This window comes from Peromyscus maniculatus, chromosome 1 (genome assembly GCF_049852395.1).
Source record: "Peromyscus maniculatus bairdii isolate BWxNUB_F1_BW_parent chromosome 1, HU_Pman_BW_mat_3.1, whole genome shotgun sequence".
NCBI lineage: Eukaryota > Metazoa > Chordata > Mammalia > Rodentia > Cricetidae > Peromyscus > Peromyscus maniculatus.
In genome coordinates this window covers 12,236,863-12,262,078 of record NC_134852.1, presented here as the reverse complement: position 1 = coordinate 12,262,078, position 25,216 = coordinate 12,236,863, and the positions used below count along the sequence as shown (strand labels likewise).

The following is a 25,216-nucleotide window of genomic DNA, read 5'->3' as shown; positions in this document are numbered from 1 at the left end:
AAGTGTTTCAAGGATGCAGGGAAAAGAAAGGCCTTAGAGATACCTAGCCTGGAAGAGAAAACCAGCAGGTATCATCCACCTGCATAACCTGGACAAGTTGCAGGGCTTGGCAGGGAGAAAGTTATTGAGTGGGGAGGAAGACCCAAGAGCCTGTGGCATGCCCAGGGAGCATCCAGATCTCATGGCCAGATCCTTAGAGGCTGGGCACAGGCATCCCGAGGGTGGCCAGATAAGCTGAGCCAAGATGACGGAGGCTGCTCCGACCCTCAGAAGCAGTCGGTGCAAAGCCCTTGTGGCTGAAAGGGGCTGGGCCAAAATGCAGGGTGGTCGGAGACATAAGGGACTTGAAAGAAGAACCCCAGGCCTCAAATGCCAGATGACAGGACCGAGAACAGCGAGGAGCCACGGGAGAGTTGTGAACAAGAGAAAGGTTGTAGGTAGGGCTAGTGCAAGGACAGACCGGTGATTAGGAGGAAGCCTGGGACGGAGTCGCCAGGTTTATGGAGAGAAAACGTGGGGCATCTCTCAGATTCCTGGCTCCTTGGTAGCCGGCAAGAGAGGGGGCAGCAGGTGACATGGCCTAAAAGGAGGCTGTTTATAGCACATCACAACGCACAGGGCCCTCAGGGCGCCTCTTGGGCGTGCCTCTCTGGTAGTGTCTCTATGCTCGGCCCCCTTCCCCATCCCCGTCAGTCGGAGGTCCCTCTGGGAGGATTCCAGTCAGCACTGTCAGTTCAGTCTGCCGCCAAGGTAGCGGGGAGACCGGGGTGGGCGATCCTTCAGGACATCTACCGCCGCTGGTGATGGGGAGGAGTCTGGCGACTGTTGTCCTAGGGGGCGCTGGGAACCCCGCCGTCTCATCATGTTTTGTAAACGAGCCAGGGAGGATCAGATAACTTCTATCTTGGCCTCGCCTTCCACTTTTTTCTTTTGCTTCTCCATCACGGCCTCCAGCTCGGACACTTTTTCTCTGTCCTGGAGGGCGGGGTAGAAATCAAGATCTGAGTGTGTGACTCCTGGGCGACCCCGCCGCCGCCCCGTGCCTCATCCAGCCTCATCAGCCTCATCCAGCACGAAGGATTCGCTCACCTCCAGCAGCGCGCGCTGCACGGTGACTTGGCTGTACACTCGCGCCCCTTCCTCGGGGCACACCGCTCGCAACTCTTCCTTTTGCAGCGAGAAGAGCTGTGCGCCGGTCAGCACGCCGAGAGCGTCCACAGTCCTGAGCAAGGTAGCAGGGGCCATCACAGCTCAAGTTCCCAAAAACTCACCGATCATGCCATAACCACCTAGCTGCTTGTCCAATCAGAGTTCTCAAACAAGGAAGTTGGGGGGAGGGTCTGGAGATCTGGCCCCTGCCCCATGGTTTCCACGCCCCCACCCCTGGACCAATGGGAATCTCGACTTTAGTTCAGGTATCTGTCTGTGCAGACTAGCCCCGGGGAGCCCCACTCACCCGGAGCTAAAGCCCTTGGTCTGCAGCCAGGCACGGACCGCCGAGGCCTCAGAGCGCGGGCTGAGCTGGGGCTCCGGGGCGCGGGGTCCCGGGGCTACCCGGCTAGGTCCCGAACGACCCTGCGCCAGGCGCGCCTGCAGCTCCTCATTGACACTGAGCATCTGGGAGAATTTTTCTGCAGGAGGGAAACCGTGAAGGGAGGGGGTTGGGAGCCTCTAGCGTGCCCAGGGTGGAGCCTGAAAAGCGAAGGATCACTTCCCAGAGCGACGCTCCATCACTCACCCTTCTCGCTGGGGTCCAGACTGTTGAGACTGTCACAACTGTCCCAGTGGGGCCGCACCTGAGCAGGGGCTGGAGCTGGTGCGGGTGGGGGAGGAGGGGTACTAGTCTCCTGGGAGGGAATGAAGAGAGGGATTAAGGCTTCCAGCCGCTTCCTCAATAAACATCTGAACACTCACTCTCTTTTCCAAGCAGTATCCTTCCCATCGGATTTTCTCTGCCCTCATCCCCAGGACCTAGGGGATGACCTCTGCCCCCACTTCTCCCCGAAGAAGCAGGAACATGCTGACTTACTAGGTTTCCAGCAGGACTTTGGCTGCGGTGCACCTGAGGCCCAGGGTGGGGTGTCAGGATGTTATAGGGTACATAGCCCTCCTGTCCCCGATGGTCCCGAACCTTCCACCACTTGCGCCTGTCATCCAGGACCTGGGTGGAGGATAAAGAGAAAACTCATGCCCTGGTTCTATGCCTAGGGCTGAGCTGGCCAATTTCAGGGTCTCAGGCCCCCGCATCGCTAACCTCCAACACATCTCGGTGCTTGACAGACAGCTCGCTGCTATTTCGGGCCTGGAAGTCATAATTACACAGAACCCACTTTCTGGCTCTCTCTTCTAGCTGCGACTCAGCTTCCAGTTCTGGATCTTGATGACTGGGGAGAATGAAAGCGGTAGGAGATGAGGAGGTAGCCAGCCCGGCTGGTCTGGTCTATTAGGGGCTGGTGTGAGGTGGGGTTAGAGCCATGCAGGGGTCAGAGCAGAGGCCCAGGTTAATATGTTAATACAGGCTTGACACTGGAGTCACAGCCTGAATGTAGTCAGCTCGTTTCCTTGCCTGGTACCATGCAGTGGACTTGCTGTGTTATGATTACTATTTGATTCATCATGGGCTACTGGGGATTGAACCCAGGGCCTTGTGCATGCTAGGGAAGTGCTTTACTTCCGAGCCACATCCCCAGTCCCTGGCTTGCGTTTTTGTTCTTAATGTTGTGTGTGTTTGACCTGCATGTATGTATGTATGCGCACCACCTGTGTGCAGTACCCACAGAGTCTAGAAGGTGTCCTAGAACTGGTTTCCGGGAGCTGGCCTTACACATGGTTGTGGGCCACACCGTGTGCTGGGAACTGAATAAACCTAGGTCCTCTGCAAGAGCAGACAGTGTTAGCCTCCGAGTCATCCCTCCAGCTCCTCGCTTGCTGAGTGAGAACAGTGAGAGTCATCTAGAAACAGCAGATCTATACTGGTCACCCACTAGGACAATGGGCAGCGAACAAACCATGGCTAACCCTATGCATGCCCGTCACTGTTCAGATTCCGCTCTCCTGGAGTTCCCTTGTGGTTCCATGAATTTGGACTCCGCTTGGTTCCTTCCTTCTCCCGAGATCTCACTATTACACCCCCTCCACCTTTTCTGTGGCACAGGGGATTGAACCTAGTGCCTTGTGTATGCCTGTCAGGCACTGTCCACTGAACCATCTCCCAGCCCCTCCGTGGTAGATTCTAGGCAAGTGCTTTACCTCTTAGCCACACCCCAGCCCCTCACTGCTGGATTCCCGGGTAGTCACTCTACTGCTGAGCTATGCCCCCAACCCTTTACTGGTGGATTCTGGTCAAATGCTCGGCCACTGAGCTGCAGCCCAGCCCTCTGCATTATTTTATGTAGAGAGATGTTTTGTCTGCATGTAAGTCTGTGCATAACTTGTGTGCCTGGTGTCTTCAGAGACCAGAAGAGAGCATTGGCTCCTCTGAGCCTGGAGTGAAAGATGGTTGTGAGCTGCTGGGTGGGGGCCGGGAATTGAACTCAGGACCTCTGGAAGAACAGCCAGTGCTCTTAACCACTGAGCCGTCTCTCCAGTCCCTCCTAGACCTCTTTTTAAATTTATTTTGTTTTGAGGCAAGTCCTGTTGCTTTGCCCGGGCTGGCCTTTGAAGTTCACTGTGTAGTCCACACATAGGCCTCGAATTTTTGATCCTCCTGCTACAAGCTTCTGAGAGGCTGGGATCACAGCCCTGTACCACCAGAATATGGCCATTATTTCACTTTTTATAGGGAAGGCACTGAGACGTAGCGTAGTGATGGCCAGCGCACAGGAGAAAGGTTTAACTGAGCTGGCCTCAGGTTGCCCTTGTCAGGGTCACTCTGAAGTGCTCTGCATGAGGCTGGATTCGAACTCAAGCCGAGTCACAGCACTGAGCTCTTTGCAAAGCCCCTTACAGCACCAGAGACTCCTCGCCCTTCCAGGCAAAGAAATTACAGCCAGAGAAGGTGAGTAAAAAGCTAGAGGTGCTGAGCCCAAGATTCAGAAGCAGGCGGAGAGAGGAGAGGGTCCTGCAGCACCAGGCAGCAGCACCAGGCAGCCTGGGGGACAGTTGGCTCTGCCCCCCACCCCCAGCAAGAGAGACCTCATCCCGGATCAGGCCTACCTGTGCAAGGGAGAAGGGGGCTCTTCAGGGCCACGGCGCCCCATGTGTGGGACTGACAGGCTCCCAGTAGGCCGTCCCTGCTGAGACCCTCCGCTGGGGCCCTCCCCTAGAGCCCATTCATCTCCTCCTGCTCAGCCTGCATCCACTCCCTCCACTCCTGGCCCCTATTTGCCCAAGGATCCTAGAGTTGTGATCCCTCTCCATCACTTCCTCTCCTGGACCCACAGCCCTCAGCGTCCACATTCGGTAGAACTATACATTTAGGTCCTTAGTTCTTTCCTTCCCAGGGAACTAGCAAGAAGTCCGAGTCTTGACCTTCAATTCCCTCGATCTTTTTAGCCCTGCAAGCATTCCGGGTTGCGCCCAGTAGGTGGCTATTCCTTAGATCATTAGGAGGCCAAAAGTCCCACCTCAGTTAGTGGCCCAGCAATGCCAGCACTTCCTAATATTTCCTCAAACTTGTCTCCAACTTCTCGGAAGTCCCAACCCTGCTTTTAGGTCTCTATCTTTTCTCTGACACCCAGTGCTCTGTGCTCTGGGGACTCCAGCAGGGGTGCTTCCCCAGGTCCTAGAACACCAAACTGCACTTTTTCTGTCTTCTAAGGACACCGGGGGTCCAAGCTCTTAGACACACCCACTTTCAGCTCCTTACTCTTATAGCTTCCCGGAATCTAAGCCTCCATCCATTCCCTCTTCCCTTGGACCCAGAGTTCTGGGCTCCTCCCCCCTCCCTCCTGACTCCTACCCCCACCCTAACCCCAGCCCCGCCTCCTCACCACCTCACCCACCTGCAAAGAGCCGGGAAGGCAGAGGGGGAAAAAAAGACAAGAAAAAAGGGGAGGGTCGGAGTCAGCGCCGGGGTGACCCCCGGGACTCAGTCCTCCCAAGCCCACCCCTGGCCGCCCTGCAGCGGACACTCACTCACCCATTGACAGCGACCTGGGGGGCGCTTTGCTGCGGGAAGTAAGAGAGGTTGGGGTCAGGCAGGCTAGACCTCCGATTTCCTGCTCACCCCTGTTGTGCGTTAAGGGGGAGCCCAGTGCTTCCCTGGCAGCCCGCCTCACCTGCCTGCGCCGCCTCTCATGCTGCAGCTGTTTTTCCACCGGGTCCTCCCAGGCCCGGCCCTGCGAGTCAGTGGCCGGAGGCTCCCAGCCACTGTAGAATTCGGGACTGTATGGAGACCCTTCTTCCGGGGGCAGCTCCACCCTGTGGTCAGAGACCCGGCCAAACATTAGGCTAGACTAGCCTAGGGCATGATTAGCCTCCTCCAGCCCTGGCTAACCTGGAGCTAGCTTTTGAGACTAGTGTGGCCTTGACTTGCAGAGAGCCTCCTGATTCTATTTCCTAAGTGCTGATTACATAAAACATTGATCTGTTTACTTATTATTGCGAGTGTGTGGGTGTGGGCGAGCACACGTGAACATCAGAGGACAATCTTTTTTTTTTTTTTTCAGAGCAGAGGACCGAACCCAGGACCTTGAGCTCTACTACTGAGCTAAATCCCCACCCCCCCCCCCTACTTTTTTTTTTTCCCGGAGGACAATTTTGTGGAGGCAATTCTCTCCGTCCACATTTGCATGAGCTCCAGGATAAAACTTGCAGAAACTCAGCCTTCCACACCGCCATTTTTTTTGACAGCGTCTCAAGCTTGATTTCTAGCGGAGGGCAATCTTAAACTTGGGATCCTCCGGTCTCCACTTCCCAAGGGCTGGGATCAGGTGTGTGCCACCAAGCCCCAGAGTCTAGCTACTTTCTAAACACTTCTATCACCCCACCTTGATCTTTGGCCCCCTGGCTCTGCTTCTGCCCTTAAGCCTCCAAGCACAGACTCCCTCCCCTCCAAACCTATAGGCCACGCCTTCCGCACACCCCGCCTTTTCCATGTAGCTGGATCCCGCTCACCTAAGCACCCTCCTTGCCGGTAGTCCAGTCTCTAAATTCCCTAAGCCCCCGCCTTTTGCTTCAGTCACACTAGTTAGATCTCAAACCTTTTCTTCACACTAATTTCAAGCCTTTTTTTTTTTTTTTTTACAATTGGAGCCTGGCATTTACCAAATCCTGTCCCCTCCTCAGTTTATTTAGCAGCGTTCTGCACTCCGACTCCTGCCTCTATCCTCTGATTTCCCCTCTCACCCTGGGCGGGTCCAGGAGTCCCCCAGCGAGGTCCATAGCGCGTTTTCACGAGGAGTGACATTGTCGCGGAGCAGCGCCACAGCCTCCAACGTCAGATGCGGTCGTCGCACACTGCTCGCGAACTCAGGGCCGCCTGAAGTATTCACGATCTACCAAGCCAACAGGAGTGAGCATGCCGACAAGACCTTCTTGGAGTCTAATCCCAAACCTTCCAAAACGGGGGTGGGCAAGGGCTGGGAGCGAGCCTCACCATCTGCAGAGGTCCGAACAGAAAGTGCAGCAACTCTGGAGAGGACGGGTTGGCGATGTTGCCGCGCAATCGGGCCTGGATGGAAGGAAGTCACTTAATATTAGCGCACAGATGATGGACGGACGGTCGGAGTCAGAGCGCCCTCACCCCACCGATGCCCAGCAATGGATGCGTCCTCACCAGCAGACTGAAGGCATATTTGATTTTCTGAAGCACGTCGGTGTATTCGGCCTCGGTGGGAGGCTTGGCTCGCAGCGTCAGCAGGCCCTCTGTGGGTGGGGAGCAGGTGAGGTGGTGGGGACAACCGGACAGCATTAGATAGACAATCGTTCCAAAGGAGTAAACACCCAAGCAGATGGCCTTAGGAAGTCAGACCTGGCTGGCGGTGGAGACCCCAGGGAGAGAGGATTTGGGGGCATCATCCAGAAAGATGTGGTCTCGGTTAGACATGGAGGCCCCTTACCTCCCGCAGCTCGGCGTCGTGTCCTGCGGCCGCGCTCGCGGTGCTCCAAAACCCGGGCAGCCTCTGCTGACTTTTGCAGTCTGGATACGAAGCTCTCCACGTCGTCGAACACGTGGTTCAGGATATCCTGCGGGACGCAAGAGGGGCAAGAGGGATGCTCCTGAGTCTCAGACTGGTCAAGGTCCGGGTCTCCAAACTGAGCTCGGGACACACCTCCTACGTCAGGCCACGCCCATAGCTGGAGCAGGGGGTGGTTCTATACCCAAGGACGCTAGCCACACTCCTAGAACTAAGCCCCACCCCCGAGCTCAGCACCTGGAGGTGCCACGTTCCTGAATCTCGTCCCTCACCCCCAATCTGACTTGATTGTCCTGGGAATCCTTTCCCAAGCTGGTGCCTCTCACGCATGCTCACCACGTCCCGCTCGGCCTGTAGACCCGCCAGCTCCGGCCCCCGCGGGCCCAGGTCCGGGGAGGTCGGGGTAGCGTTGCTCGTGGTGGTGCGAGCTGGGCCGGGTCTCCCCACTTCTCCCGTCTCTGGAATTGGCTCCACCTGGGGTCGCCCGCGGTCTGCGGACGGTTCCGCGGTGCTGATCACCGCGCGGACTGAGGGGCGACGCTGTAAGGGCGGGGTCTCCGCCGCTGGAGAGGCGCCACGCTGCAGCTCCTCCTGCGTTGCCCTGCGTAATGAGAAGGGGGAAAGTGAGGCTGGGCCAACCAAGGTCAAACGTAGTCTGGGGGTTTCATAGTGAGCAATTGGATTCGGAGACACAGGTTCAAGTCTGGAGGTGTGGGGGGGTCTTAGTTGAGGAGAATGAGCCCATAGACGGAGAAAGTTTTCCAGAGCGTTCTGCATCTGCCTCCTTCTCCTCACCTGAGCGCTGCCGCCCTGCGTTCCCCGCGTCCAGAGCGGTAGTTCTGCAGAGCACCTTGGATGTCCTCACGGATCAGCTCCGCCTGCCAATCATACTTTTAGACCTCTCCTTTGCGCCCCACCCATTGTCCGCCCAGACCCCTCTCCGTTAGCGCCCCGTCTTCGGCTGTTTTGGACGAACGCCTTGGACCCTCATCTTGGTTCTATCTGCTCCCCAGACCATCCTTCCCAGGTTTTTCTCAAGGCCCCAGAGTATCCCAGCCTTTCGCCAGCACCTTCTTCCAATCATTACGTTCAGTCTTGTTGCAGCATTCAAGCTGCCCTCAAATCCGGCTCCCTCCCAGACTCGCTTCCCTAGGCCCCGCCCCCAAACATGGAAGCCCCGCCTCTGCCTCCGCCCACAAAGAACGCCGCATGGAGCCACGCCCACTCACCCCGAGGAGCAGGCCTTGGAAGAAATGGACATCTGGTTGTGCCCGCTCTGGCTCTTGGCACACCAGGAGCAGCAGCGAGCGGCTCCGGCCGCGAGGCATCACCGCGTCGCAGCGTACGATGGCGTCAAGAGGATATGACTCTAGTTCCTCCTGCAGGATGGGACCGAAAGGTAAACGGAGGCATAGCCTCCTGATACCATGACAGCCATGCCCAGGAGCTGGCAACTACAAGAATGTAGGGGACTAGAAATAACAGCCTGTTTAATAGCCGAGGTTCCAAAAGACAGCTTGCCAAAGTTCCCAGGGGAAGGACGCTTAGGAGCTAAGATTCACACTCGGATCCCAGCCCCGTGCACTTTCTACCCACGTGCCCCCTGGCACCTTGGAGACGGGGTCAAGCAGAGTGACATGGCCAGGTGACACTCTGAGTAGCATCTCCTGTGCCCAGACGCGCCCCTGGCTGTCCATGACGGCCAGCTTTCTGGAAGCATCTTCTACCGTGTGCACACCATCCTCCTCCCCCAGGCAGAAGGTGACCAGGTGCTGGCGGGAGACAGAGAAAGCAGTGAGTCCCAGGCAATGGCAGGCTGGCGCTGGCTGGGCTAAGGGCCTCTGGAGGCAGACTTCCCGTTCAGTCTAACCACACTTCTCCCAGACGCTTGAGTCTAGACCTCAGTCCTCCTTAGAACCAGGACTCCAATCCAGGCTCCAGCCCTCTTCCTTCAGACCCAGAAGGCATAAAACAAAGCAAAACAAACCAGCCTCCAAGCCACCAGGGCTCTTTCAGTGGCCAGTACTGGGTAGATTTCCTTCTAATCTGGCCATCTTCTCCCTCAAGGGCAGGGAATATTAAGGATTGAACTCCCTTAAGTGCTTTCTCTGCTCTGTATTATAATATTCCACACCCTCTTGTGGGATCTCTCGAAACTGCCATGGTTGTGGATGATTTGTCCCTGCATCCAGCTCCAGGGACGGCTCAGAGAAGATTTGATGGAACTGATCAGGTCTCAGGCAATGAGGAGGGACATCCATGGGGAGACAGGACTGAGTTTTCCTAGAGTTTCTCTGTCTCTCTCGGTCTCTCTCTGTCTCTCTCTCTGTCTCTCTGTCTCTGTCTCTCTCTGTCTCTCTGTCTCTGTCTCTGTCTCTCTCTCTCTCTCTCTCTCTCTCTCTCTCTCTCTCTCTCTCTCTCTCTCTCTGTTTTTGAAGACAAGTTTTTCTGTGTAACCCTGGCTGTCCTGGAACTCACTCTGTAGACCAGGCTGGCCTCGAACCCTGAGATCCGCCTGCCTCTGCCTCCCAAGTGCTGGCTTTAAAGGCATGTGTGCTGCCACTACTGGGCCCTGGAGTCTTTTTTGCTTGATAGACCATCTTTTTGCTAGAGCCTTGTTACCTTGGGCCTACTTATCCCCAAGAGGCTATCTTAGGAAAACACAGACTCACATTGACATGATACTGGGACACGTCAGCCATAACCACAGTGGAGTAACGTTTCCTTTGCTCTAAGGGCAGGGAGGGGAAAGTGCATCCAAGTGTCAGACTTCAGCCTTGTCCCTTAGATCCAGCCCCAGCCCTCCTTCCTCAGACCCAGGAGTCCAGCCCCAGCCCTCCTCCCTCAGACCAGGAGTCCAGCCCCAGCCTCCTCCCTCAGACCAGGAGTCCAGCCCAGCCCTCCTCCCTCAGACCAGGAGTCCAGATCCAGCCCTCCTCCCTCAGACCAGGAGTCCAGCCCCAGCCTCCTCCCTCAGACCAGGAGTCCAGACCCAGCCCTCCTCCCTCAGACCACGAGTCCAGATCCAGCCCTCCTCCCTCAGACCCAGGAGTCCAGCCCCAGCCCTCCTTCCTCAGACCCAGGAGTCCAGACCCAGCCCTCCTCCTTCAGACCAGGAATCCAGCCCCAGCCTCCTCCCTCAGACCAGGAGTCCAGACCCAGCCTCCTCCCTCAGACCAGGAGTCCAGCCCAGCCTCCTCCCTCAGACCAGGAGTCCAGATCCAGCCCTCTTCCCTCAGACCCAGGAGTCCAGCCCCAGCCCTCCTTCCTCAGACCCAGGAGTCCAGACACAGCCCTCCTCCTTCAGATCAGGAATCCAGCCCCAGCCTCCTCCCTCAGACCAGGAGTCCAGACCCAGCCTCCTCCCTCAGACCAGGAGTCCAGACCCAGCCTCTCTCCTCAGACCCAGGAGTCCAGACCCAGCCTCCTCCCTCAGACCAGGAGTCCAGACCCAGCCCTCCTCCTTCAGACCAGGAGTCCAGACCCAGCCCTCCTCCCTCAGACCAGAGACCACAGGCTGCATTCTGTCTTCTCCCAAGACCTTTATTCTTGGTCTCCTTCACCCTCAAGCTCACCATAGATAGACTTCGCACTCGGTTTGGGTGCAGCTTCAGGCCTGGTGGGGGAAAAATAAGGGCTTAGAGCAGTGGTTCCAACCTTCCTAACACTGGGACCCTTTAATACAGGTCCTCATGTTGTGGGGACCCCCAGCCATAAAGTTCTTTTCATTGCTACTTCATAGCTGTAATTTTGCAAACATCTGATATGCAGGTAGCTGACATACGACCCCCATGAAAAAGTCATTTGACCCCCAACAGGGTCATGACCCACAGGCCGAGGGCCACTGGCTTAGAGGCGCCGTGGGGGTGGTGATAGATCCTGGAGGAATGGCAGGAAAGCATCAAGAAGGGTGATGGGGAGCCGTGGAAAGTTTGAGCAGGTGGGAACAGGGCAACACTGGTGTTTAAAAAGGTGGTGTGATGTGATAATGTCGGGGGTGGGGGGGCTCAGACTGCTGCATTACACAGACCTGGGTTCAAATATTCTCTCTCTGTCTGTCTCTGTCTGTCTCTCTTTCCCTCTCTTCCTAAGATGGGGTCTCCCTATGTAGCCCTGGCTAGAACTCGCTAGGGAGACCAGGCCCCAAACTCACAGAGATCCTCCTGCCTCTGCCTCCCAAGGGCTGGAATTAAGGCATACACAACTATGTTCAGTTTCTCTTTTTTATTAAAAAAATGCTTTTGTGTTTTTGAGGGAGGGTCCTGAACTCACTATGCAGCTGAGGATGGTGTTGAACTCTTGTTCTTACTGCCTGTACTGCCAATGTGCTGGGAATACAGGCACACACTCCAATACCCAGCTCTGGTTTCAAACTCACGGGCAGATGGGGCTGGAGAGTTGGCTCAGTGGTTGAGAGAATTTGTTGCCTTTCTAGGAGACCCTAGCTCGGTTCCAGGCAACCAGGCCAGGCTGCTCACAACCACCTGTAATTCCAGCTTTAGGAGATCAATGCTCACTTCTAGCCTCTGCAGGCACCACACACACACACACACACACACACACACACACACACACACACACACGAGAGGGTGAGAGAGAGAGAGACAGAGACACAGAGAGAGACAGAGACACACACAGAGGGAAAGAGACAGAGAGAGAGAGAGACAGACAGACACACACATACACACGAGAGAGAGACAGAGAGAGACACAGAGAGACAGACAGACAGACAGACACATATACACAAGAGAGAGAGACAGAGAGACAGACAGACAAACACACACACACACACACACACGAGAGAGAGAGAGAGAGAGAGAGAGAGAGAGAGAGAGACAGAGAGAGAGAGACAGAGACAGACAGAGACAGACACAGAGAGGGAAAGAGACAGAATGAGACAGACACACAGAGAAAAAGAGACAGACACAGAAACACACACACACACACACACACACACACACACAGGCAGAGAGAAAGACAGAGAGATATACAATTAACAAGATGGATGGCTAATCTTGGTTGTCAACTTGACTACATCTGGAATCGACTTAAATCCAAGGTGCTGGGCACACCTGTGAGGGATTTTCTCAGTTGGACCATCTGAGGTGGGGAGACCCGTCCTAACCCTGGCCCACACCCAGGGTGGCAGCCCACACAAAAGGACACGGAAGTAGGACACTCCTGCTTTTTGCCTCTTGCCCTCACTCTCTTTGGCAGGTTCATCTGTCCGGTTGCCGAGGCCTCCCTTCACTGATATTAGGACACACTTCTTCAGGATCTAATGTAAAGCGAAGATCAACAGCTCTCTAGGAATTCCTGGGGACTCCAGCCCCAGACCGGGGCTGCTCACATCCAGTCTGAACAACTACTGGACTCTTGGCCTTGCTGTCATGAGGCAGCCGTTACTGGACTACCACAGTATGTAAGCCACGCCAGTAAGTCCTGTGTGCGTGCGTGCGTGCGTGCGTGTGTGTGTGTGTGTGTGTGTGTGTGTGTGTGTGTGTGTGTGGTGTTTATTCTACCAGTTCCGTCCCTTTAGAGAGCACTGACTAACACAGAGATGAGGGCAGAGCCTGGGGTGATTAGCGCATACCCATCACCCCAGAACTCGGGAGACAGAGATGGGAGGGTTTCTGTAAGTTTGAGGCCAGCCTGGGCTACCTAGTGAGACCCTGTCTCAACATAAAAAAGAACAAGACTCTGTAAACAAAACAGCAGCAAAACAAACAAACAATACAAACAAGTAAGACCCCAGGGCTGGAGAGATGGCTGAGCAGTGGGCTATGGTGGCGCACACCTTTAATCTCAGCTCTCGGGAGGCAGAGCCAGGTGGATCTCTGTGAGTTCGAGGCCAGCCTGGTCTACAAAGTGAGTTCCAGGACAGGCACCAAAACTATACAGAGAAACCCTGTCTCGAAAAACCAAAAAAAGAAAAGAAAAGAAAAGAACAAGCTCTTCCAGAGGACTCAAGTTCAGTTCCCAACTCCAGGAGATCCAATGCTCTCTTTTGACCTCTGCAGGCACCATACTCTTGTGCACAAACCCACAGACAGACAGACAGACAGACACACACACACACACACACACACACACACACACATAAAAATAAACCTACAAAACCAAACCAAAGCAAAACCCGACAAGATCCTGGTAAAGGGACTTAATCTTTCCTACCTCAGTTTCCCTCCCTGTAACATATTACAGCATCTACCTGGTGTGGCTTTTGTACAAATTCAACCCAGTAGGTGAAGTACTTTTCAGTCTCAGTAATAATTATGATTCTGATTATGGTGATACACAGGTTTTAGCACACAGTAGTTGCTCAATACATGGGAATTGATACAGCAACTTTCAGTAGCTGAAGTAGGCATGGAATTATCTCCTTCCCCTCCCACCATGGTTCAGATCTTCCCAGGCAAATCATTTTCTGTCTCTTCCTCAGTCTCCTCTTAAAATTATGACTTGCAGCTGTTCTTTCTTGTTGAGACACAGTGCCATGTAGCCCAGGCTGGCCCCAAAGCTGAGGAGGATGTTGAGCTCCTGATCCTCTTGTCTTTACATCCTAAGTACTGGGAACATAGGCATACTCCTCCATGACTGGTTAATTTATTTGGATGTTTTTTGAAACAGGGTCTCACCATGTAGCCTTAGCTGGCCTGGAGCTTGCTATATAGACCAGGCTGGCCTTGAACTTGCAGAGATCTGCCTGCCTCCGCCTCTGCCCCTTGAGTGCTGGGATTAATGTGTGTTTATGCCTTGTTTACGAGGTGCTGTGGATTAGACCCCAGTCTAATACGTGCTAGGCAAGCAGTCTACTAGCCGAGCGGCATTCCCCACTCTCTGTAATTTCTTAAATCCTCGTTTCTACCAGAATAACAGCGGGTCAGAGTTAGGCAGTAAAGTCTCCTTAGACTCCTGCTTTTCCTCTTCATCCTTGCTTGCGACTTGTCCCTACATTTGCTGACCGCCGGGCTGGAGAACTCACCGGGTTAATGTCTACCCCTCCTCTGTCTTCCCGCCCATTCCCTCCAGGAGATCAGAGTCTTCCCCGTCCTCAGCCCCGCTTTTCTAGCAGAGGGTCGATATTTAATACTAAGATAAGGACGGGAGCAGCGGCAGTTCCTAAAGGCGGAGTGCCGGCTGTGGGAACGGCCAGCTGAGTCCTGCGGTGCACGAATCTGTCAACTCACGTCCCCGATGATTCCCATTTGTCGAGAGGAGGGGCTGGGTTCCGGGACGTGGCATGCCCCTGCCAGAGCCACACCGTGGCAGAGTATGCACGGTTACAACGGAACCCCTTCTGTCTGTGCCCAACCCCAGGCTGGGCAGGGAGGGGAGCATTCCTCCAGAATGTCTAGGGCCTGGGTGGTAGAAACAGGATCTGCAGGTGTGGGGGAAGGGTGGAGGGGCGAGGGCTTGCGGGGCAGGGGGCACTTACCCTGCGGAGGTGCTCATGGTGGCAGGATGCGGCGCTCTGTCCACCTGGAGGTGCCTGGAGAGCCGGCAAAGACGTGAGGGACTGACTTGGCTCGGTGACGTGACCCTGACTCAACCCTCCTCCCACAGACCAAGTTGTCCAGGCCCCGGCCTGGCTCCTTTAGACGCAGGGATCCCTTCTTTAGATCCAGGAGTCAAGACCTGATCACTTCCTCTCACCCAGGGGGCCGGCCCTCCTCCTTCAGACCCTGAAGTCCGGACCGCAGCTCTCCTTTCTTACACCCAGACTTCCAAGCCCCAGACTTCTTTCCTTAGACCCAGGGGACCAGGGAGAACGTTATCCCTCAGATACAAGAGTCTAGACCCCAGGCCTCCTTGTTCAGATCCAGGGGTCCAGGGAGGACCTCATCTCTCAGATCCAAGAATCTGGATTCCAACCCTCCTTGCTCAGACCTAGAGGACCAGGGGGGACCTTATCCCTCATATCTGAAAGTCTAGACCTCAGCTCCCCTCCCTCAGACCCAGGGGCCCAGGCTCCAGCCCTCCTCCCTCAAATCCAGGTACCCAGCCCCCCAGCTCTGTCCTCCCTCACGCCGGGGTCTGGCCCGGCCACCCTCGGTGTTCAGGCTTCCTCACCTGCCTGCTGGCTCTGTCTGACGCTCAGGCTTCAGCTCTCCCTCCCTAGTATTCTCGACTCCTCCCAGGCCTTGTGGCTCTCGCATACCTGAGCACTCACCTGGCACTGCTGGCCCGAGGTGGCTCGGGGGCGGGGCTGCCACACCGTCTCCAGTGCGGGGGCTGGGGTTGGCTGCAGGGGATCCCGGAAATTATGTGTGTGTCCGTTGTAACAACAGAACAATAACAACAATTTGCCGTCACACTTGTTCACACGTCGTCCTCGGAGGGAAAAGCTCCTCCTCTTAAACATGCCTAGGAGTCCTCCTCGGCGCTGGGGGCGGGGTGGAGGTTGGATTTCCTATTGACTAGAGAGAGGAAGTTAAGGTGTGGGGTGGTTGGGCCACTTGTTCATACAGCCAGGTCACCAAGAGAGTGTGTGTGGAAGAGGAGATCAAACACTGGCCGCCGTGTGTCTCCAGGGCCAGCCTGTGTCCTGGCTCCCGGGACACCTCGCCCGTAGTTCCCTTTCCCCCGACTCCAGACTCTACCTACCCTCTTCCGTCTTCCTTGGGAAATTGCCCTCCGTGGAGCTGAGGGTTAAGACTTATCTCATGTGAGCCCTTAATACAGTTCCAGCCACGCCGGGCGGTGGTGGCGCACGCCTTTAATCCCAGCACTCGGGAGGCAGAGGCAGGCGGATCTTTGTGAGTTCGAGGCCAGCCTGGGCTACAAAGTGAGTTCCAGGAAAGGCGCAAAGCTATACAGAGAAACCCTGTCTCGAAAAATCAAAAAAAAAAAAAAAATACAGTTCCAGCCACAAAATTATTTTGCTGTTACTTCGTAACTGTAACTTTGCTACTACTCCGAATCATAATGTAAGCATCTGATAGGCGAGCCCCAAAGGGGTCAAGACCCCCAGGTTGAGAAACACAGACAAAGCCGGAGGTGGTGGCTCACTCCTGTTACACCAGCTTGGAGGCCGAGGGCGGAAGGACTGTGTTGAGTTTGAGGTCAGCCTGGGCTATGTAGTAAGTTCAAGGCCAGCCTGGGCTGCAGTGTGAGACTCACCTGAGGATGTAGTTCAGTCAGAACAGTGTTTGCCTAACACACATGAAGGCCCGGCTCAGACCCCAGCGTCACATAAACTGTTCGTGGATACACACACGTGTGACCTCAGCACTTGGAAGGTGGAGGCGAGAGGACCATGAGCTCAAGGGCGTCCTCAGATACACAGTGAGTTTGAGGCCAGCCTGGGCTACAACAGACTCAAACAACGATGGTAATAAACCAAACCTAAACTCAAACGAAAAGTCCAGCATACCTGAACATGCCTGAAATGAGCACATTCCTGAAGTGAGGTGTCTTGTCGAAATGCTTCCCCCGAGCCTTGGTCCTCAGTGACTAAGCTGTCCAATCATTTCTTCCTCAAACCCAGTGATGAGTGTGTGTGTCTTCACTGCCCACTGTGTTAAGCTGTTTGCCCAACACCATTTATCATAGTCAGGTTGCGGAATGGGCGTAGGTGCCTAGAGTGGCTGAATGAATAAGGGAAATATGGTTCATACTCACAGTGGAGTACTATTCAGCTGCAAAGAAGAAATGGCGTCCGGTCCTTTGTGAGAAAATCAGTGGCACTAGAGATCACCGTGTTAAGTAAAAATGGTTTTACCTTTATCTGCTCGTGTGCACGAGTGTGTGTGTGTGTGTGTGTGTGTGATGGTGTACGTGTGTCGGTCAGAGAACAACTGTGTTGTAAGTTCTCTCCTTCCACTGTGTGGTGGCTTCTGGGGGTCGACGTCAAGGCGTCAGGCTTTGTTGCAAGCGCCTTTACTCACTGAGCCATCTCGCCGGCCCGTTTTTCAGTAAGAAGACGCTTGTCTATGCTGGCTGCCCGTTAGTGGATGGAATGTCAGATTTGAAGGCCGCAAAACCCAGGGGGCAGATCAGGGGCCAACTCCTCGCCTCTCCCCTCCTTCACCCCGTGATTCCCATCTGGTCCCACGCACCCACGATCCTGTCTTACCTGGATCATTCAGGAGCCTGCGAAGGCTCTCCCCGATGTGTGTCCCCCACCCCCACCCCCGCCAGCCCCAGTGTCGCCTCAATTCGGGGACCCCGAAGGACCCTAGATTGAACTGTTGTTCGTCTGGTCAAAATCCACACTTGGGTTCCTGTGTTCTTCTTTGATAAAAGCTGGCGTCTTTCAGATCTGACCCGACCTCTCCCTCCTCTGCTGCCGTCACTGTTTGGACACACAGTGTCTTTCGCTGTTCCTCCAAATCCAAACCCCCACAGCGTCTTAGCTGAGGCTGGACTCCTGGGTCTGAGGGAGAAGGGCTGGGGCTGGACTCCTGGGTCTGAGGGAGGAGGGCTGGGGCTGGACTCCTGGGTCTGAGGGAGGAAGGCTGGGGTTGGACTCCTGGGTCTGAGGGAGGAAGGCTGGGGTTGGACTCCTGGTCTGAGGGAGGAGGCTGGGTCTGGACTCCTGGGTCTGAGGGAGGAAGGCTGGGGTTGGACTCCTGGTCTGAGGGAGGAGGCTGGGTCTGGACTCCTGGGTCTGAAGGAGGAGGGCTGGGCCTGGACTCCTGAGTCTGAGGGAGGAGGTTGGCTCTGGACTCCTGGTCTGAGGGAGGAGGCTGGGTCTGGACTCCTGGGTCTGAGGGAGGAGGGCTGGGTCTGGACTCCTGGTCTGAGGGAGGAGGCTGGATCTGGACTCCTGGGTCTGAGGGAGGAGGCTGGGTCTGGACTCCTGGGTCTGAGGGAGGAGGCTGGGTCTGGACTCCTGGGTCTGAGGGAGGAGGGCTGGGTCTGGACTCCTGGGTCTGAGGGAGGAGGGCTGGGTTTGAACTCCTGGTCTGAGGGAGGAGGCTGGGGCTGGACTCCTGGTCTGAAGGAGGAGGCTGGGTCTGGACTCCTGGTCTGAAGGAGGAGGCTGGGTCTGGACTCCTGGTCTGAGGGAGGAGGCTGGGTCTGGACTCCTGGTCTGAGGGAGGAGGCTGGGTCTGGACTCCTGTCTGAGGGAGGAGGCTGGGTCTGGACTCCTGGTCTGAGGGAGGAGGCTGGGTCTGGACTGCTGGTCTGAGGGAGGAGGCTGAGCCTTGCTTCACCCACTGTCCACCCCACTCTCCGGTCCTGCCCACCACTGTTCCTGGTTGTGTGCAGTGCGGCATCACTGAAACCCGACTCTCCGCCCTCATTCCAGAGCAGAGTGTTTTCCTCCTTTCTGGGCAGCAGAGGAAACCCCTCCCTCTCTCTAAACTGTAGCTTTGGCTCCCAAAGTCAAGTGAGGCTCTCCACCCTGGCCAGCCTGACTCAGACCGCCCAGGGTGGAGACTCACCTGAGGAATCTCTCCCCGAAGAAGCCTTTCCACCCCCGTACCTGATCGCCCGGCCGGCCGTGGAGGGCCGCCAGTGAAGCTGATCATCGCCCTCTCTGAGTCTCGCCTCTGTGACCACCCCGGGTCACTGTGGGTCAGGAGGTGGAATTTCCCCCTTTCGGGTTGGCGTTCATTCCCAAGCGTCAGTTTTAGGGCCTTGATGTGCTGACCCTTGACCCCTACATCATCCCTAGCCTCTCCACTCCCGCCGCAGACCCCTCACACGGGATCCCGCCGTGGGAGGGAAATCAGGTTCATAGGTAAGGGAACTGGGACTGGTTATCTGCTTGAATACAAGAGAACTTGTTCACTCAGCACACAGCAACCAGCTAGCCATGGGCCAGTTATGCTGAGGCTGAGGCAAGAGCGTTGAAAATTCGAGGTCTGCCAAGGGCCTGGACAACTTAGCAAAACTTGTCTCAAGATAAAACGTCAAGGGGTGGAGGGCAGATGACAAGGGGCGGGGAATGAATGGGACCAAGATACATGATGTGGAAAACACATAGAATAAATGAATTTAATAATAAAATTAAAAAGATAAAAAGTAAATGGTTATTAGGAGCATGACTTAGCAGAAGAGCTCCTGCCTAGAATCCCCCAGTGAGGGGCTGGGGTATGGCTCAGTGGTAGAGCCCCTGCCTAGAATCCCCCAGTGAGGGGCTGGGGTGTGGCTCAGTGGTAGAGCCCCTGCCTAGAATCCCCCAGTGAGGGGCTGGGGTGTGGCTCAGTGGTAGAGCCCCTGCCTAGAATCCCCCAGTGAGGGGCTGGGGTGTGGCTCAGTGGTAGAGTCTATTGGGGGGACCTAGGTTATATTTTCTCTCCTTTTAAAGATTTATTTTTTTTAAAATCACTTTTAATCATGTATTTGTGTCTCTATGTGAGTGTGTGCAGGCACCCAAGGAGGCCAGAGGCACCAGATTTCCCAAGACCTGGAGTTACAGGTGGTTGTGAGCCACCCAAAGTGGGTGTAGGAATTGAACTCTGGTCCTTGGGAAGAGCTTTTACATGCTCTTAACCTCTGAGCCATCTTTCCAGCTTCTGGGTTCCATTCTCAGTACCACGCATACATAAGGGCCCTGAGCTCTAACTGAAGCCTTACCCTTTCCCTCAACAGGAAACTCTTATTGAGGAAATGCACCCCATCTGAGTTGGTGGCGTGTGCGTGGATGTAGGTGACAGAGGCATTGTGTCCCGTCCCCGAAGAAAGTATTTAGTGTATCCTTGAGGGGTCGAGAGAGTGAGAGGACCAGAAGTCTTCTCCGGGCGACTGAATGGCTTTCTGTGCTGGTTTCCTTCTGTTGCTATGGCAACCCCCTAAAGCAGCTTTTTTAGCTTACTGGTTACCCGTCGTCCATCCTTCTGTGAGGGGGGTCATGACGGGAACTTGAAGCCAGGCCTGCTGTGGGCACTGCCTTCTCATGGACAAACCCACGTACAGACACACAAACAGGCATCATGTTCAAAGAATCTTGGAGGAAAAACAAAATCCAGCCATTTCAAGATGTTTTTATTTACTTAGCGTGTGTGTGTGTGTGTGTGTGTGTGTGTGTGTGTGTGTGTGTGTGTGTGTTGTGTGTGTGTGTGTGTGTGTGTGTGTGTGTGTGTCCTTACATGAATGCCACGGCATGCATGCTCGTGGAGGTCTGGCGGCAGCTTGTGGGAGTGAGTTCTGTCCTTCCATCATGTGGGTCCCTGGGACTGAACTCGGGTCCTCAGGCTTGGTGCAGACTCCTTCACATGCTGAGGCACCTCACAGGCCGCAGAGGATCTTATGGGACTAGAATGTCACATGGAGGCTGTGCTTGGCGGCCCATGCCCATTATCCCAGCTCTGGGGAGGGCAGGAAGATCACCACACATGAAAGGCCATCTGAGCTACTTCCAGAGCCCTCCGACTCAAAACAGAAAACAACAAGGACAAGGCAGGGACCAGGATGCTGCTTGGTTGTTAGACTGCTTACCTAGCATTCATGAAGACCCAGGTTCAACTCCCAGCACTGTATAAACCAGGCATGGTGGGCACACCTGTAATCGTAGAACTCAGTGCAGGCGGAGGCAGGAGGATCAAAAATATACGGTCATGTTAGCTTCATAGCCCAATTCTAAGCCAGTCTGGGCTACATGAGACCAGTAAAGGGACCTGCTGCCAAGCCTGATGTCACGTGAGGTCCCCAGTGAAGGGGAGAACTGACTCCTGAACACTGCCCTTTGACCTCCACACAAATGGGGTGGTACACATAATTAATTGATTAAACTGGTGAGATGACCAAGTGGGTCAAGGCCCATGCCACAAGGCTAACGCAGGGCGGAAGGAGAAAATCAGTTTCTGAAAGTTGTGCTCTGACCTTCACATGTGCAGCATGCCACCCCCACCTGCACGCACAATGTGTGCTCTCTCTCTCTCTCTCTCTCTCTCTCTCTCTCTCTCTCTCTCTCTCTCACACACACACACACACACACACACACACACACACACACACACAGACACACACACACACAAAGAACAACCTAGTAAGAAAAAAACAATAGTCAACTAAAAAACTAAAACTCCCTGGGCAGTGGTGGTGCACGCCTTTAATCCCAGCACTCAGGAGGCAAAGCCAGGTGGATCTCTGTGAGTTCGAGGCCAGCCTGGGCTACAGAGTGAGTTCCAGGACAGGCACCAAAACTACATGGAAAAGCCCTGTTTCGAAAAACAACAACAACAACAACAAAACCAAAAAAACTCAAACTCAAACCAAACACAGGACGCACACCCCTTCACACCGAGGGAAGCTCCCAGGGCAGAGGTGAAGCAATGGTGTGAGGAGAGGCGTGCAGGGCCTGATGTTTCTCTGGGGTGGAGAGGGAAGGCTTCCCAGGGTGCTGCCCGAGTACTGACCTGGATTTTGAGGAATGTGCAGAGGATTTCGAGCTGGGGAAGGACGTCCTTAGGAAGGCTGGTGGATGAAATCTGCGGAGGCATGGCTGTGGCTGTGAGAGGCGAGCAGGGAGCTGCCGCTGTGGAGGTGTCCAATCTGGGGACAGCTGTGACTGAGGGGCTGGGGTCCCTGTGTCTGGGGATGCAGCTCAGTGGTAGAGCGATGGCCTGGAATCCACCAGTTGGGGGTGTGGGGGTGTGGTTCAGTGGTTGTAGTGGTTGAGCATCTGCTAGAATCCACCAATGAGGGGCTAAGACCATGGCTGTAGAGAGCCTGCCGAGCACATGGAAGGCTCTGAGTTCTTCCGTCAGTGGTCTACGTTACCACTAAGGGCCACGTGGATGTCTGTGGGCCGTGCTGCCGATGGAGGCCATGTTGGTGTCCATGGCTCATGTTGTACCGGAGGCCATGTTGATGTGGTCTGTGCTGCTGCCAAGGGCCAGGATGGTGTCTGTGGCCTGTACTGCCACGGGAGACCACACTGAGGTCCTGAGGTCTGTGGTCCTTGTTTTCTCCAGAAACCGTGTGGAAGTCCATGGTCCATGCTGCCGCTGACTATGGAGAGCAAGGAAGCTTCTTCTGCTGTGGTCTTGATGACTGCAGACTCACAGTTGAGAAAGCAAGACACAGACCACTTCTGTGACAAGCTCTTTCCCTGACCTAACACCCCCAAGAGAAACAGTCTAGACAAGAAAGAACCACTGAAGAGAACTTAAACACTGTGGTAGGGATGCTGAAGTGTAGCTCTTCACCGTTGATGGTTTCTGGTGAGGGATGGGGTGAGACTCAGTTTCCCTTAAGGGTCTGGCCGCTGGGAGTTTGACCGTGATCCCGTGAATATATGGGCAACACACATCGGATTTGTGGGGTTCTTGTTGTTGTTGTTACTGCCTTTACTTTTTTTTTCCTTTTTCCTTTTTTGGGGGGAGGTTACAAGGGCAAGAGGGTGGGTGGACCTGGGAGGACTGGGAAGTGAGCGTGATTGGGGTTCATTATGTGAAATTCCCAAATAATCAAGAAAGATATTATGTTGAAAGGAAAAAAAAGATGTCCAGGAAAAAAAAAAGAAGTATTTCATGTATGTATACAACATATTTTAATTAATTAATTTTTTTTTGTTTTTAGATAAATTCTTGCTATGTTGCTCCATCTGTCCTGGAACTCACACATGGGTCACCACCATGCTTGGCTGTGTTTTGATCTTATCCCTCCTCACTCCGTCCTCCAGCCCCGCCCAGGACCCACCAACCTGTCTCTTTCCTGACTTCCAGTCTGCTTCTCTTATTATTATTATTAGTAGCCCCTTGAGTCCAATTAGCGCTGACCACTGACCATGTGCAGATGTCGTGGGGCCTCTCGTTTGATCGGGCAAGGAGGCTGGGGCAGGTGGTTCAGTGCGAACCAAGGCCAGGCTAGCCTGAGCAACACAATGAACCCTAGGCCAGTCTGGGCCACACAGTGAGCCGGGTGTGGGGGCTGGGTCCCCCAGGAATCTTTGGGGACCAGCAGGGTTCCCCCAGAGTTAGTTCCTGATAGCAGCAGCCGGAGAGGGGGCAGGGAGGGACACCCTGGATGCCTGACTGAGAGGTTGGTGGCTCTCCAGAACCGGCCTAGCTGGCCCAGGGAGGTGGAGGAGCAGGTTGGTGGCAGCCACTGTTTGTTATTTGGGAGGGACAGAAGGCGAGGCCGTCCCAGCAGGCCCTGACTGAAACTAGAAGAGTTGGCCTTCCAAGGAGCGCGGTAGCAGTGGGGGTGGCCGGACCCCAGTGTGGGTGCGGGTTGGAGCGGGTGTCAGTTTTTCTTTCTGAGCTCCTGACTTTCCGTTTCTTCCTCTCTGAAATGGGTGGGATTCCCAGTCCCGGCCCCCACAGTGGCTAAGGGGGCCTCCCCGTGTGATCGATAAGACAGGCCAACAGCTTGTGTCGTGGTTAAGTTAGCGCTGGGCCAGTCCTGACGCAAAGCCAGGCAGAGGAACGGACAGATAGTTCAGTCACCAAGATGACAGGGAGGGACATGGGGGAGAAGGCTCTTCGGACAGGCGGTTCTGCATCTGGTACCTGCTGTAATGGCTCCGGCCTCAGTTTCCCCTCCTAAGCTCCTTCCCTTCCCTCCTCTCCTCTCCCCTCCCCTCCCTCCCCCTCCCTCCCTTCTTTTCTTTCGTTTTTTTGGGAGACAGAGTCTCTAGCCCAGATTGACCCCAAATTTGCTGTGTAGCTGAGAATGACATTGAACTCTGATCCTCCTGCCTCTACCTCCAGAGCGCTTGGGTGTGCCAAGTGCCTGGCTTTTGTAGTGCTGGGAATCACACCTAAGACCTCGTACATGCTAGATAGGTCCTTTACAACCCTAGCTCCTTGATCTGAACTTCTCTTAAAAACTCCTAAAATTAGTTCTTTGCTAATATTATACGTGTTTTGATCGTATTTAACCCCCCACCCAAGTTCCACCCTTCCCTACCTGCCCAACCTTGTGCCTTCCCTTCCCCCTGCCAATCAAGTCAAGTTTATGCTACCAAGTGTCCTTGGACGTGTGGTCCTCCACTGGAATGTGGCTACTGATTCTCCCTCTCAACCATCTATCAGTTGCTAGTAGTTCCTCATCTGGCCATGGGACTTCGCACCCACCTCCCCTCTCCACATCGGGATTTGTTCTGGCTTGAACTTGCTCGGGTTTTGTGTCTGCTGTCATAACCACTGTGAGTTCATACGTATCCCTTTCCTGCTGTGTTCAGAAGACACTGTTTCCTTGTGGCCATCCACAGATCCTGGGTCTTATACTCTTTCCAACGCTCTTCCACAACGATGTCCGAGTCTTAGGAGGAGGTGGTGTGACACAGGGGTCCAGATGGGCATCTGTAACCTCTTACCCTTCGAACCTTGACCAGTTGTGAGTCTGCACTGATCACCATCTACTTCAAGGAGGAGTTCATCTGATGAAAACTGAGAGACGTGTTCTACGTCTCCATACCTGCTCTGAACTTTTCATGGCGGTTCCTCCAAGATGTTCCCTCACCAAATGTTATTTATTCTATGCCAGGTATTGTGGTACGCATCACAGATAGAGATATGGAACAAAACAGCCCATAGTGCCTCTCCTGGACTTCAATGCTGGTAGGAAGGAGGCATGGCACCCGCACGTTCAGAAGGCTCCAGATTTTATCATGCTGCTCAGAATGACACAATTCAAAACTTACGAAGTATTTGTTTCTAGAACTTTCCATTCTGTATTTTGAATCATGGTTGACCTTGGGTATCTGAAACCGTGGGAAGCAAGTTCATGGGTAAGGAATAGACTGCCGCAGAGTTTCCACCTTGGGACTCGAGACGGCTGTTCCAACTGCTGTCATCACAACTGTCTTCCAGCCCAGAGGCAGGAGGAAGAGGGGGCTGAGGACTGCTCCAGTGCCAGCTCTCGTACCATGAGCAGGGAGGGAAGAATGGGTACCGGAGTGCAGCCAGACAGATGAGAAGTACCTGATGCTGGAGCTGCCCTACTGTCCTGCAGAACAACAAAACCACACACACACACACACACACACACACACACACACCACAAAAAGCAAGCAAGCAAACCCCCACCCCCACTTCCTGAAAACACCCATCTTACTCATAGCCCTCCATTGCTGGAAGCTCCTCTGTGGCTCCCCAGTACCCCCTGAGCTGCAGTTAAGCAAGCTTTGCAGCCTGGTCTTCCCTCCACAATCCAGATTCATTTTCTAGGGCTGCAGCCTCTCTTCCATCTCCCCCGTAACCTCACCTCAAAACCAGGCTGCCCCCTCCTCCCCA

The 25,216-nt window shown here is 54.7% G+C and overlaps 1 protein-coding gene across 3 annotated transcripts; it reads right to left on the bottom strand.

Annotated features, from left to right (window-relative positions):
• Window positions 1–571: 571 nt before the first annotated feature.
• On the bottom strand, window positions 572–15,499 carry Eps8l1 (EPS8 signaling adaptor L1). 3 transcript variants are annotated; one of them, XM_076569520.1, is made up of 20 exons: window positions 15,253–15,499; window positions 14,518–14,571; window positions 10,655–10,695; window positions 9,752–9,810; window positions 8,690–8,851; window positions 8,309–8,458; window positions 7,875–7,957; window positions 7,416–7,680; window positions 7,002–7,128; window positions 6,719–6,807; window positions 6,539–6,613; window positions 6,289–6,437; window positions 5,220–5,361; window positions 5,081–5,109; window positions 2,255–2,384; window positions 2,030–2,161; window positions 1,739–1,847; window positions 1,457–1,631; window positions 1,090–1,222; window positions 572–975 (listed from the first exon to the last, which is right to left on the bottom strand). In XM_076569520.1, exons 2-20 carry the CDS (start codon window positions 14,532–14,534, stop codon window positions 889–891), a joined length of 2,154 nt encoding a protein of 717 aa, XP_076425635.1. In that variant the 5' UTR covers window positions 14,535–14,571; window positions 15,253–15,499; the 3' UTR covers window positions 572–888. The 3 variants fall into 3 exon arrangements, 2 of the variants coding, with proteins under 2 accessions (XP_076425635.1, XP_076425626.1); XM_076569511.1 differs by having other exon boundaries at window positions 15,153–15,255; XR_013050485.1 differs by lacking the exon at window positions 1,457–1,631 and having other exon boundaries at window positions 15,153–15,255.
• Window positions 15,500–25,216: the final 9,717 nt, after the last annotated feature.

Coding starts and splice junctions, on each gene's coding strand:
- Eps8l1 (XM_076569511.1), bottom strand. CDS start 15,238: ATGCGAGAGCCACAAGGCCTGGGAGGAGTCGAGAATACTAGGGAGGGA. Junction 7,958..8,308: donor TCCAAGGCCTGCTCCTCGGG/GTGAGTGGGCGT, acceptor TATGATTGGCAG/GCGGAGCTGATCCGTGAGGA. Junction 6,614..6,718: donor AATATGCCTTCAGTCTGCTG/GTGAGGACGCAT, acceptor CCTTCCATCCAG/GCCCGATTGCGCGGCAACAT.